Below are 15010 nucleotides of genomic sequence, written 5' to 3'. Positions count from 1 at the left end.
ATTTTAGTTATTAGAAAAAGACTGAATGCTTGGCAATCAGTTCCACTAAAACTTTTTTTTTTTCTCTTTATAGGAGAGTTAATCTTGGTCTGTCTGGTGTGAATATTTTGTGGATTTTTGGCGAGTAATGGGTGTTTTAATTCCAAGCATTTGGACTTCAGTATGAAGCAGAAGTTGGATCTAAGCATCTCCATGTGTGTATTGTACAGACTCTTTAGATTTAATGAAAAATTAGCTATTTTGAAAACATGTCTGATATCTTCTATACCAAGAGACATTACCTTTGATTTTATATTGCATTTCAGACTTTTTAGTTGTTAGCAAAACTGCCAGCCATCAAATTTTTAAACCAAAACTATGGATTTCTCTCTCCTTTTTCATTGTAATCCCCAAATCAGAGTCATCCAGCAGATGACACAAAATTTTTTTTCAGTTGGGTTATTTAGTATAAATACTTAAAAAAAAAAACCCAGGAAATTGTTAATTTAGTATTTTTAATCTTTATTTTTCCAGGGCTCTGCAAGCCAGCCCAAGGCCCATATTCAAAGAAATGAGGTTGACTTCTAAGTAGTGTATTAATTAGCCCCTTTGTAATTTTAAATATTATTAAAAGAAGTTTCACAATATTGGTGTTTAAAAATCAATTCCTGGGTTAAATTTAACTGGTAGAAACAAATTGTTTGTGTCTTACTTAAGAGCCTGAGGACATCAAGAGAAACCTCACTGCTTTGGGTTTTAACAATTCAGTTTCACTATGCCATGATATTGTTATTTTAGTAGTTCCTTTCTTTAAGATCATAGTGATATCCCTTCTGTTTGATTTTTTTAGACATGTTTAAAATACCCAGAGAATGAGAAGTTACCAAGTTAGTAAGTTTTACTTGGCTTCCCATCTTTAATTTTATGTGTATATGTAGTATCTCTAAGTCTAGCTGACAACTGCATGTATAATTTTTTGACATATTAGAGACTGCTTCCATCACCTTATGTAAATATAGAAACAGCTAAAGCCAGTATCTTCTGAATAAGTGTATGTCAGTCTTCCATATGTATCTCATTTTGCATAATTGTAAATTAGGTTTTTCAAAAAGTTGTTCCTGTTTTTTAAAAGTTGGATGTCCAAAGAAAGATGTCATAACTTCATATCTTTTAACTTCTTTTCATGTATGTTAAATACATTTATTATGTTATTTTAGAAGAAAATAGCAATTAACCATGTTAAATATAAGAATATGTTAAAATCTAAGTCTCCTCTTTCAAAAGTTATTGAAAATGTCACAGAACGACAATGGAACAACAGTCACTATGTTGGTAAACTGTACAGTTGCATATACTTTATTAAAGGCAATAAGGTCACTTCCTGGCCCATCACTCCCCACCTCCCAAAAAAAGCAATAAGGAAAAAGAGTTTAACGATACACAAAAGGTATTTTTTTCTTTGTCAGGCTTAAGGTAACTTTCAGTCTAAGTATTCAAAACTAATATATTTTTTTAAAGTGACTGTCAAAAAATATAATATACACTAATGTAAATACAATATACACTTAAATGTAAAAAAAACTAGGGATACACACTAGAAAAAAGAGGGTATTGTTTATATGCTAAGTCTAGTGTGGATTACAGTACTCTAGGTAGCTTTCTATATTAACTGTTCTTTACGAAAGCTTGTGTTTAATACAGGTAATGTAGCTTTTATTAAAAAATCCTTTGATAAATTAGTTCAAATTCACAATTCACAAAGACTGTGAACTGCAAATATGGTCAGTATTTTGGTCTTTTTGTTAAAATGAGTAGATACCTTTTCTCTACTTAATTGTTCTTTGTAGGATATTTGTCACAGTTTTTCTTTTCATTGCTTGGCTTATCTTTGTTAGATCAAATTCATTAATCTTTTAGATTATGTTAACTATCATTTACCAGTTTTTTTCCTCCATTATATATCAGCCTTTTCCTGAGTCAAGTTTGTTTTAGAGGCATGCAAGGTGTTTAAGTTATAATTTAGCTCCTGTCGAGACATAGAAATGCTGTCTTGCTTGGTTTTCTCAAACTAATATCTCCTGTGAGCTGATATTTAATGATGTTGACATGCAGTATGTAAGGTGGTACTTCTACATTTAGCTTTGTAATACAGTTCCTTTAAATGTGTACATTCTTTGCACACACATGCTAGGCTTTGGTACTATTTTACTGCATATACGGTTCCTTAGAAATCTCATTCATTCCACAACTTCATTTATTACCTTTCTGCATTTGATTCCCAAATTCATCACTTGTCATGACTTCTCTCCCAGGCATTAGCATTTCATTTCCAGTTACCTGTCAGACACTTCAACTTGGAAATCCTGCATACGCTCTGTGTCTGAAACTGAATTTACATTTCTGAAACCAGCTACCTCTTCTAACATCCCTCTTTCTTTTCATTGTTCTACCAGTTGCCCACACTCAAAACTCTGGTGTCATCTTTGATTCCTCGAGCTCCCTGGGTCCCCAATCCAATCAGGCAGCAAACCTCAGCCATTCTTTCTTAACAATGTGTCTTGCAGCTGTCCCTTTCCATTTCTGCTGCCACTGTGCTCATTTACAGCCTTATCAACTCACACAGGGGTCCTGCAACAGCCTAATTAATTTCACAGCCTCCTAATTGTTGCCATGCTTCCAGACTTTCCAATTCATCCTGCACATTCTCTTCAAATTCATCTTCTTAAAACACCTGTTTGATCATTACATTCCCTTGACAAATTCCTTAGCCTGACATTTAAAGCGCTCCACAATCTGGCCCAAACCTGGCCTTATCCACCCAAATACTTAACTCCAGCCGGTACAGGCTGCTCACTGCTTGCTGGACTCTGCTTGCTGCCTCCTGTTCATTCTGATTACTCTCTGGGGATCCCCTTTCCCATTCTGCTGCCTGCCCATGCCTTGAGACTTCTCTCTAATTAAACCCGCTGTTTGGGTCTGGTCCTGGCTACTCCACCTGGAAGCCCCTAGAATGATTAGATCTATGCCACTTCTTTGACACCCAGCACCTATATGAATGGATTCAGAAAAAAACTTTTAATCTAACAGTGGGTTCTTACATCTTACATCTTACATCCTCATAAAGGAACTGAATTTTTTACTAATCTTAGCTATACTGCTGTTCAGGAAGACTTGACGATGGCTAAAGCTACCTTTTGAGAAAAGCCTTTCATCCTCTGAAGGCTGCCTTTTGAGCAGCCAATCATACTGGCTTTCCTTTTGTGGCTAGGATAGGCCTAAAGAAGAGGAAGCTTTCCAGGCCTGGATAGCCACAGCAGGGGGACTGCTTAAAAGATGAAGGTGTTAGTAAAATGAGGTGACCAATTACATGTACTCTCAGTGGTCTTCCTTAGTGACTTGGGGGTGAGGCCACTGCACCGTGTGCAGCAGCATGTTGTCCCAGATGCCACAGGGTCCACTGGGAGGGACCAGCTGCCTCTGTACTGTCCTTACCATAATCCTTGAGGGTAAATAACAGAAAACTGTACTGAGGAGGAGACTATATAGAGCCTTGTCTACCCAGTTAGAATGAGGGGTTGGCACAATCAGCACCTGTGCTTTTTTAGGCCACATCAAACCCGATATTCCAGGGACTTTCACTAGGGACTGCAGGATATTAGGCATTAACTCTGAGCCACATCTCTAATTTGATCCCTGGACAGTCATCAGTAAATCCATTTCGAGACTGAGTGAACTGCACCGACTGAAACGGGACAGGTTATAGATGCTACACAAGGGTGGCATTTCAGTCACAATTAGGAACAGGTGTCCAGTGCAGCTGGATGGGTATGGAAGAGAAACCATACCCAGGATCCTGTCCATGTAGGAGTATAGTTGCCCCTAAGTTATTTCTTAGCAAATTTACATGCGATGGATGCAATTTAAAGATAAAAGTAAATCATTCATACCCCCTGTTTGAGGTTGCTGAAGCTGCCAGAATGCAGTATATCAGAAATGGAATGGCTTTTAAAAAGAGAATTTGAGTTGCAAGTTTACAGTTCTAAGACCATAGAAATCCCAAACTAAGGCCTCCAGAGAAAGATACCTTATCTCCAAGAAAGGGCAAAGAAAATTCGGAGTTTCTCTCTCAGCTAGGAAGGCACATGGAATGTCTGCTATCTTTCTCTACCGGCTTCTTCAAATGGCTATTCTGGGGGCATTTTCTTTCCGCATTCCAAAGGTCTCTGGCTGTGTGGGGTCTGTCAGCACTTTCCAAAATGTTCCCTCATAGAGGGCTCCAGTAAGTGACCCTACCTTCAATGGGTGGAAACACATCTCCATGGAAACCACTTAATCAAAAGTACCACCCATAATTGGGTGGGTCACATCTCCATGGAAACAATCAAAAAGATCCCACCCAGCAATATTGAATCAGGATTAAAGAACATGGCTTTTCTGGGGGTATAAAACAGTTTCAAACCATCACACCCAAAACTAAATTGAATATTGCAAGGTCAGTCCAGCTAGAAGAGTCAGTGGTCTAAGTTGAGATTTGATAAGACTGAACTCTACCCCTAATTAAGGCAGGGCAGTGAATCTTCTTCCTGGGATTCCTGATATAAGGGAAAGTTCCTCTTCATAGCTTCAAGGTAATTGAAAAGCTAAAAGTGGAAATAATGATAGTGCTTGTAGGTGAAGAAAAACTGGCTTTAAAAAGGTCTTTCAGCTGTTGAACTGTGTTCCAATAGCCTTGATTCTTGAAAAAGACTGTAACCATATAGCTTTTAAGATGTGGCTGATTATGAAAACCTTGTGTCTGATGCTCCTTTTATCCAGGAGGATTTATTTACACATGGACAGATGTGTAAATAGGACAAAAAATAAATAATGGAAAGTGATTAAGAGTAAAAAATTGGGTAGATTGAAATACAAGTAGGGGTATGAGGTGTATGAGATTTTTTCTTTTTATTTCTTTTTCTGGGGTGATGCAAATGTTCTAAAAATTATCATAGTGATGAATATACAACTATGTGATGATATTGTGAGCCACTGATTATATGGACTGTGTGTGTGAAGATTTCTCAATAAAAAAAAATTTTTTTAAAAAGGTCTTCCAAAATAGTTTCTTAGTGTAAGACTAGGAAATTACTTCTTTGGCATTGTAAAGCAACTATCTCATTCTTGGATCACACTGAAATGGGGGATCCTCATGGCGTTGACACACTCACAACTCACCCCAACCCTCCTAGCCAGCTGCATCTGCCTCCTACTCCCTCTTTCCTCACACCACAGTCCTGGCCATCCTCTAGTCATTGACAGCACTGCTCTTGTATCCTGAAGGTTGTGCTTTCTGGTATACCAGTAAGACACTTGTCTCCTTCCTTTCCCATTTTTAAACTAGAAAGGAACAATATCAACACTGAATCAGACTCTTCATGAGCCCCTTCCCATAGGAAGAATGTCAGAAGGTGGTGATCTGCTCTGTGAGGGCAAAACTTGTTTTTTCAGGAGCTGCAGCCGGGTATGATTTTTCCTCTCAAATACATGGTGTATAGACTGGAATCAGGCAGCTCTGTGATAGTTTTGGCCCAGAATATAGGCATTAAGTTACTAACTGAAACTCCAGAGAAAGGCCCCTGTGTTCCTCATGGGAAAAGGTTGTCATCTGCTGGACAACCTGAGGGGTGGAGGAGTAGTCAAACTAACCTGTGGGAGGAAGACTTGGCAGAAGAAAGTCTGAACTAAAGCCATCAGCCCCAAAACCTAGTGGTTTGAGAAGGTGTTATATGGCTTTCATCTCAAGTGAATTAACGACCCTTAAAAAGAAATTCAGTACAATGCTTCCAGTGCCTGCATTCTTCAAATGTTTTTTTAGTGCCATCTTTTCAAAATTCCTGGAGTTAGCTACCTTAAAGTAATGACTAGACTCCACTTAGAGTAAGTGCCTTGGACAGATTTTGAACTCAAGTCTACATCCTAGAATATGGTGTCTCTTTAACCAGACAATAGATATTTTCTATGTCACCAGATGTATTATCTTTCATTTAAATTGGTGTATCTTCCTGAATAAGTTGCTGCTTTTCCTAGTATCTCAATTTCACCATACTTACGCCCTCCCCACTTACCTACCCTCAGTAATTTATCTTTCTTTAAAAATATTTTTATTGGTAAATCTTCACACACATACAGTCCATACATGGTGTACAGTCAGTGGCTCACAATATCATCACATAGTTGTGTATTCATCACTATGACAATTTTTAGAACATCTACATCACTCCAGAAAAAGAAAAAAGAAAAAACTCATACATCCCATACACCTTACCTCTCCCTCTCATTGAGCACTAGTACTTCAATCTACCCAATTTATTTTACCCCTTATCCCCCCTAATATTCGTTTATTTTTTATCCTTTTTTTTTTTTACTTATTTATTCATACCCTGGATAAAAGGAGCATCAGATACAAGGTTTTCACAACCACACAGTCACATTGTAAAAGTTGTATCTTTATACAATCATCTTCAAGAATCAAAGCTACTGGAACACAGCTCAACAGTTTCAGATCTTTCCCTCCAGCCACTCCATTACACCACTGTATTAGTTAGGGTTCTCTAGAGAAACAGGATCAAGAGGAAATATTTGTAAATATAAAATTTACAAAAGTGTCTCATGCAACTGAGGGAACATAGAGTCCAAAATCTGTAGGGCAGGCTGTGAAGGTGACGATTCTGATGGAGGGTCAGGACGAATTCCACAGGAGAGGCTTGCTGGCCAAAGCAGGAAGAGAGCCTGTCGCTTCTGAATCCTCCTTAAAAGGTTTCCAGTGATTAGATTAAGTATCACTCATTAAGGAAGACATTCTCCTTGTGTGATTACAAAGGGAATCAGCTGTGGATGCACCTGAGGTGATCATGATCTAATTCTATGAAATGTCCTCATAGCAAAAGACAGGCCAGCACTTGCCCAACCAGACAAACAAGGTACCACCACCTGGCCAAGTTGACACATGAACCTGACCATGACAACCATAAATGAAAAAGGGATATCTGTATGGAGCATAAGAATAATCTCTAGGATAACCTCTCGACTCTGTTTGAAATCTCTCAGCCACTGAAGCTTTATTTTGTCTTATTTCTCTCTTCCCTTTTTTGGTCAAAAAATCTTTCTCAATCCCGTGATGCCAGGTCCCAGTGAATCTCAGGAGTTCTGCCCCACATAGGGAGATTTACACCCCTGGGAGTCATGTTCCATTGTAGTAGAGAGGGCAGTGAGTTCACCTGCTGAGTTGGCTTAGGGACAGAAGCCACATCTGAGCAACAAAAGAGGTTTCCTGAGGGTGACCCTTCAGCATAATTTAAGTAATTTATCCTTTGCAGGAATAGTTTCATCGGGGTGAACCCCAAGATCAAGGGCTTGACCTATTGATTCGGTTGTCCCCACAGCTTATGAGAATATCAGAAATTGTCCACGTGGGGAAGTTGAGTATTTCCTTCTTTCTCCCCAGCCCCCCAAGGGAACTTTGTAAATATTTCTTTATTCACTGCCCAAATTACTCTGGGATGTATTGGGGCAGCACACTAACCTAGACAAACCAACAAGATCTCATGCCCTATTCATCAGTAGTTTATCTTATTGAGATAACTATCAACTGTCTCTGGTTTGCCCCTCGTGACCCTACCCTGACAGGTGCAATAGGGAGGCAATGCTAGAATAAATACCCAGGAAACATTGCAGGTCTCTCAGAAAGATGAAACTGCTATGAATGATGGAGCTTCTATTAGGCTACAAATTTTTCGAGTTCCTTGAGGACAGATGCAGGTTAGATGCTCAGTAAATACTTGTTGAATTAATAATTAGGCTAAATAAACATTGCTCACTTGAAAAGCAACCACTCTTTTTTTTTTTTTTTTTTTTTTTGACTGGAATTTTGTGTGGGTGTGCCTTCCGCATTGAAGACCATGGTGAGCTCTCTGGCTTTGGATATTAGTGTGACAGAGAAGAAAAGAAGCAAGAAGGCAATCAAAGGCCGTATCTAAAGTTGTGAAAGGAAAGGACCTTCCACTGTTTTTCCATGTATTCCTCTTTGGTGGTCTATATGAAAATTCACTCAAAAGTAAAAGATATGCATTTGGATGGATGGGAAACTATATAGATATATATCTGCAAGAAGTTTTCCATAGGCTGCAAATTTGGTGACATCTTACAAGCCCTCAGTGCTGGAACTGTGGGGATGGATGCAAGATATGGGGCTGGGAATGCACTGACCTGGTCCAGGATGCCATAATCCTGTTCCCTGAAACAACATTGTGTTTTCTCCATGTAAGTGTCTAATTGGACTGAAGAGTGTGTATTCTGAACTGCTTATCTGGAACTGCCTTTCTCTGATGAGAAGTCTATTCCACAATCATTGGTTGTGTCTCTTAGCCAGGACGATCTCACAAATGCTTACCCTAGTTATGTATACTTTCAGCAAATTTATAAGTATTCACTGGGTGCCAGCTATGAACAAGCCAATATGCTAAGAACTGTGAGCAAGAATGCAGAGATGTATTCCTTCAGGAAACTTACAGTTGAAAACTAGAGATGATAATTGGAGAGTTTGGAATGAGTCAACCTAAAGAAGCCAAGCTCCAGTACTTGTGAGGCCATGGTGAATCTGCCACATTCCTCCACCATTGGTGGCATTGCAGTGGGTACAACCCATCAGGAGTGCAAGATGGAATTCCATATGTGTTCCAGTCCCTCAAGCTGCATAACAAATTATGCCAAAAACAATAATCATTGTCTCTTTGTGAGTCAAGAATTCAGACAGGACACAGTGGAGATAGTTCATCTCTGCTCCATAGTATCTGGGGCTGAAAGACTGAATCATTTTAAAGCTTGTTCGTTCACATATCTGGCAGTTATGCTAGTTATTGACTAGCAGCCTAACAGGGGATGTTGGCAGAACACCCACACATGGCCTTTCTATGCTGCCTAGACTTCCTTGTAACATGGTTGAGTTCCAAGGTCAGATGTCCTGAAAGCGAGAGAGCCAGACAGAAGCATATGGTTATTATGACCTAACGTTGGGAGTTCCACAACATCCCTTCCACTGCATTCTACCCAATTTCAAGAAAAGGACATATAGACCCCACCCTCAATGGAAGAATGTCCCACATCACAGCCTGTGGGATAGGACATATATTGGCATGGCCATTTTGGGAAACAGAATCTGCCACAAATGTGCAAAACCCACAAAATCATTAATATCCTTTGACCCCTTTGTCCCATGAGAATTTATCCTAGGAAAATATTCAACAGGAAAAAAAAAGTTATGCCTAAAGATATTCATTTGTTCATTTAACCATCCATCCAATAAGTATTTATTGAAGTACTTTGCTGGATGCTATGAATACTAAGAAGACTTAAGATATCCTTCTTTCCTTCAAATACCTTCTGGTCTATTACTGCTAAAACAAAACCAGTGGTAGAACAGTTCAGTAAATTATAGTATATCAACTGTCAGTTATGCCCTTGGATGAGATACTTTTAGGCTTTTATTTTGACCTCTTTTTGAAACACCTACAGCTTTAAAAAGACTATGTGGAAAGATGGAGGGGGGGGGATGTTGGACAGAAGGAAAAACAAATCAAATTTGTGTGTCTACTATGATTACAATTATGTAAAAATATGCAACCATATCGCCAAGGACTAGAAGAGAATATCCAAATGTGAACTCACTTGTTGAAATGAGAATATGGATGACTTTCTGTTTTCAGTTTTTTTCTCAAGGTTATATTGCTTTTACAATTGAAAAAGTCCAGAAAAAAAGATTGTGGCAAATAAAGAAAATGCTCTGCTGAGTGTGAAGCTAAGGAGAAATTATTTGAATTTCAGCAGGCAGAGGAAGAAGCAGGACTCAAGATGAAGACAGGGAAAAAAAAAAAAAGATGTCTTGGGAATATAGCAAAAAATCCAAACAGAGGGGTTTAGAGGAGCATGGGGAGGTAGAACTGGAAGAGAAGCTGAACCTTGGCTGCTGGGCTAAAGATGTCAGATATTGTTTGTGAAGACTCTGAAACATTTTTTGGGCAGAGAACTGACTTAAGGCAGTGTATGGTTGTTCTGTAAACCTACAACTTCCCTAATAAAGAAAAAAAAATAGCATGTGGTACTCTGATTCTTTCAGATTTTAGTCTAAGATTTTAAAGTTTTTCTGCTGTCATAGCTCAAAAGTACAACTCAGAACAAAAGGCACACACCAGCTATTTCTTAAGAAAGTTTCCTGAGTAAAGGCAGATACTTCCAAATATATTCCATACTTCCAAATACATTCCACTGGCCAAACCAGATCACACGGGTGCATCTGAGAAAAACAGCAAGTAGTTTTGTTTTTCATGGCCATGTGTCCAGCTAATGATCCTTACACTATGGAAGGAGAGAATGGAGCAGCAGTTTCTGCCACCACAGGAGATACCTGAATCACCCCAGACAGTGACTATTGTGGATGTGGGGTTCATCCATCCTCTCGAAAGACTTAACTCTCTCCAAGAAATTACTTAACTGGTTCATCCTCACCTGCTTCCCCAGGCACTGAAAATGAGAAAGTGTTCAAATTTTTCTCTCTTTGCCAAAATCCTTTAAAGCAAAAATATTGTAGATGTGTCCGCACTGCTTCTCCTTGACCAGCATTCTAAGTAAGTTTAGCCAGCACTGGTTACATAATTTATAGGACCCAGTGTAAAATGAAAAAGCAGGACCCCTTGTTCGAAAATCATCAAGATGACAGCCGAGCATTAAATCTAATAGGGGTCCCTTCTGAGAGTGGGGTCCTAGGTGACTGCTCAGGTCACAGGCCCAGTAGCCGGTCCTGTATTTAGTGCAGCCAAAGAAAGAAGCTGTGTGTTTTATGAAACACCACAATCAAGTAGTATTGGCTCTTCTGATTACTTCAGCTTTCAGTCATGTTTTGTTTTGTTGTATTTTGTTTATGTGTCATGGCTCAAACTTAGATGTAGTCTTGGGGATCAGTTTGATTGCCTCATTTTATAAAGACCCGGAAGCCCAGAGAGGGCCTGTGAGTGCCCAGGGCAGTGCTGGTGCTGGTGTCAGAGCCCTCCCTGGATGTCTGGCCTCTTGACTCTGCCACAGCCAGAACCTGTGGCCGTGCATCATTTTCCCCCACAGGCTGGTTCTGGGCATCACCTGACACGCCCCGGACCTCCCATTGCCTGCTTGTATTAGACTCTTCCAGTTCTGGCCAAAGTGGAGACAAGAGGCTGCCCTATTTTCACCTCTCTTGAGGGGAGGTGCCACTGGTCACAGATCTAATGAAGACGTGAGAAGGAAGAGCTTGGCCACTGTGCTCTGACACGCCCTCTCTACAGACATCTCCAGGCTGGGGGTCTGTGCCCCTTTGTGTCCAGGTGTTGAGGAGTTGGAGAGGATGGAGAGTTCACGGGAAGACGTTCCAGCTGGACCCCCAGCCTACCTACCAGGTGTCAGGAGGTCATCCAGTCTCCCTGAAGGAGGTTGCAGCAGGAGGCGACGGGCTGGGCGTTTGCATAGAGCCGCAGCTGCAGCAGCCGCAAAAGCAGATGAATGAAACAGGCAGGCGAGGTGTCAGATGGGCATGATTTCCTCCAGGGGAAGGAAGGCTGTGCGAGAGATGGAGAGGGGAATGAATGACTAGCAAGCAGAGAGAGTCAGGCATCTCCCACCCCCTGGGCAGCCATGTGTGCTGGCCGGCTCTCCTGGGTGCGGACTCTGTGCCAGGCTGAACAACTGGTGCAGTGAAAAGTGCCAGGGTTCCTGCGGGACCCTGGAGCATGGGTTGGGGGAGATGGCGGGGTTGGGGGGGGTGTGGAGGGGGTTGTGGAGCACGGCTTCTAATGGCAACCTGCTCCTGGCTTGACTCCAGAGTCTGCTGGTATCTCTGCCTCTGGGCCCTCGCTTCCCTTAGATGTCTTCTTAGCACACCCTCTGCTGCCGCCTGAATCCTTCCTCCCCCCTATATCCTCTACCCCTCATCCCTTTACCCCTCCCATGCCCTCCACCCTTCCTATTCACCCTCCATCCCTCCACCCCACCTCACACTGAAGAATTCTGATCTCTAAAGAGCCTGGAGCTGGGAGAGGAGCGGCTGCTTTTCCCTTCCCTCTCTGGCCTCCCTCACCACTCCCACCTGCGGATGTCCCTTTCCCAGAGGACAAAAGTACCCAACCACCATCCCCGCAGAGACCACGGTGTGGGGAAAACTCAGGCAGCAGGCACGGGGGCGAGCCCCACGTGGGGAAGCAGGGAAGGACACCTCTAACCCCCACAAAGGCGCAGCCCTGCCAGTGAAGCCCCCAAAGGCTGCCACTGCGCCGTCCCCTCAACTTCCAGACCAGCCTGCAGTTTTCTGGTCACGTGGAGAGCTAAAGAAACCCAACGACCGTCATCCCCTGCCTTGGGCTCCAGAGCTGCGAGCACATGCCAAGCTGCCGGGTCCTTCCTCCTGCAGGGTCTCCACGCCCTTCTCAGAGCTGACTGCCCCCCTCTCTTCCTCCCCAGGGTGAAATCCCCATCGGCATCTTCCACTAAGAGCTCTGGCCTTCGGGGATGCGAGGAGTGGGTCTGCCAGGGGCATTGGAGAGAGATGGAGACCCGGGGCCGTGGGCAAAAGGCAGTGAGTGGGGTTGAGAGAGCCCCCCAGCGAGAGACCTGTTTGGAGCACGCCCAGGATGCACCAGCTCCTCTCTCAGGGCCCTGGGAGCAGCTTCCATTTCCTTAACTCTGCCCTCCACATAGTCTGGTTGACCCAGGCCTGGGACAGGGCGGGGAAGGGGAGGAAGAAAGAAACAAACCAGCAAAGAGCAGCCTCTCCTCCTTCCTGGTCCTGTGGCTACAGAAGCACCAGCATCGCTGACTTTTTCAAGCTGCTCTTTGGATCCAGGAGGCTGCTCTGGGTGCCACACGCTAGCACTCAGCCTTTCCACAGCTGCACCAACGGCTCAGGAGCAAGAGTCGTTCCCAGCCTTGTGGCGGTCACCTATGCTTGCCCTCTCCGGCCAGAGGCTTCTCTGCCCTAGCTGGGGCCGAGGGGTGTGCGCCAGCCAGTGTCCAGGAAGCCGGAGGCCTCCTCCCTCCTTGACCACCTCAGGAGAGGGAAGAGCCAGTCCAGTCTTGCCTGGTCTCTGTCCCCCCTGCCGGACCACCGCACAAGGCCTGGGAAGTAAGACTCTGGCCACCAACACCGCAGTGTCCTTTCCCTGCTCCTCCATGTCAGTCAGCAACGGGAACACTTACTACGCTCAGAGCCCTGGCTGCTGTGCCTTGATCTGATCACTTTCCTTCCCTGTATCCATTTTCTCCGTCTGGTGTGGAGGTGAGAGGCCCATTAACAGCAGGGCTGATGAAGGAACGAAGGCCAAGGGACTTCATCTTTCTCCACGCTCTGACTGGCAAGGGGCCAGCTTTCCCTACATGCGGACAGCAGCCTGACCCCTTGCCTGCTCCTTGCGGGGGGCATCCTGGGGAGGGGCCAGACTCGTGGGGCACAGAGCCCTGCTGTGGACTTCCACCCAGGCCAAGGGGCAACGGGCTTCTGCTGTATTTGGAGTGTGTAAGTGGGGTTTTGTGTGTTTGTGCAGAGGGTTGTGTGTGTGTGGTGTGGTGTGGTGGGTATGTATGTATGTAGTGCTGGGTTGGGGTGGGGGAGGCAACTGCCCTATAGAATAAACTTAAACAATGGACAAGTCGAAAATCCCCTCATTTATTTTTTTTTATTCATTTTTAAATTTTTAAAAAATATGACAACAAAGAAACACAAACATTCTTAACATATAATTCCATTCTACATATATAATCAGTAATTCACAATATCATCACACAGTTGCGTATTCATCATCATGATCATTTCTTAGAACATTTGCATCAATTCAGAAAAAGACAACAGAAAAAAATTCATACATAGCATACCCCTTACCCCTCCCTTTCATTGATCACTAGCATTTCAATCTAAGTTTATTTTAACATTTGTTCCCCCTATTATTTATTTTTATTCCATATGTTTTACTCATCTGTTGATAAGGTAGATAAAAGGAGCATCAGCCACAAGGTTTTCACAATCACACAGTCACACTGCGAAAGCTGTATCATTATACAATCAAGAAACATGGCTACTGGATCACAACTCCACATTTTCAGGCACTTCCCTCCAGCCTCTCCATTACATCTTGACTAACAAGGTGTTATCTATTTAATGTGTAAGAATAATCTCCAGGATAACCTCTCGACTCTGTTTGGAATCTCTCAGCCATTGACAGTTTATTTTGTCTCATTTCGCTCTTCCCCCTTTTGGTTGAGAAGGTTTTCTCAATCCCTGAATGCTGAGTCTCAGCTCATTCTAGGGGTTTCCTCAATCTCTTGATGCTGAGTCTCAGCTCATTCCAGAATTTCTGTTCCACATTGCCAGGAAGGTCCACACCCCTGGGAGTCATATCCCACGTAGACAGGGGGAGGGCAGTGAGTTTACTTGTTGTGTTGGCTGGAGAGAGAGGCCACATATGAGCAACAAAAGAGGTTCTCTTGGGGGTGACTCTTAGGCCTAATTTTAAGTAGGCTTGACCTATCCTTTATGGGGTTGTTTCATATGAATAAACCCCAAGATTGGGGGCTCAGTCTATTGCTTTGGTTGTCCCCATTGCTTGTGAGAATATCAAGAATTCAACTTGGGGAAGTTGAATTTTTCCCCTTTCTCACCATTCCCCGAAGGGGACTTTACAAATACTTTTTAATTCACTGTTCAAATCACTCTGGGATTTATTGGGGCATCACTCTGAACAAACCAACAAAATCTCATGCCCTACTCAAGGTTCCATGTACTTATGGTGTTCAATTAAGCTGTCCACATAAGTTATATTAGGAAATGCACTAGTCAAAATATAAATTTTGTACCAAATATTTTTTGCTCTAGTCTCACATATAAGTTAAAATTTTAAAATATTAATTACTATCAGTTTTCAACACCCTGCAATAATGACATTCCTATGTTCTTCCTCATGCAAAAACAATTTTTTAAATTTGT

General features: G+C 42.4%; 1 protein-coding gene across 5 annotated transcripts in view; it reads left to right on the top strand.

Moving 5' to 3' along the window:
• Positions 1-6087, top strand: part of TMEM209 (transmembrane protein 209) — an 88179-nt gene extending 82092 nt beyond the window's left edge. For 3 of the 5 annotated variants that reach the window (XM_077131610.1, XM_077131529.1, XM_077131460.1), the window contains exon 15: positions 74-6084. In XM_077131610.1, the coding sequence (XP_076987725.1) occupies positions 74-128 (55 nt within the window). In that variant the 3' untranslated portion in view covers positions 129-6084. Of the gene's footprint in view, positions 1-73 lie in introns of all 5 variants that reach the window. The other 2 variants (XM_077131782.1, XM_077131700.1) reach the window with 2 other exon arrangements.
• Positions 6088-15010: the final 8923 nt, after the last annotated feature.

Source organism: Tamandua tetradactyla, chromosome 1 (genome assembly GCF_023851605.1).
Source record: "Tamandua tetradactyla isolate mTamTet1 chromosome 1, mTamTet1.pri, whole genome shotgun sequence".
In the NCBI taxonomy this organism is placed as follows: domain Eukaryota; kingdom Metazoa; phylum Chordata; class Mammalia; order Pilosa; family Myrmecophagidae; genus Tamandua; species Tamandua tetradactyla.
The sequence above is the reverse complement of the archived record's forward strand: the minus strand, read 5'-3'. Positions and strand labels throughout refer to the sequence as shown.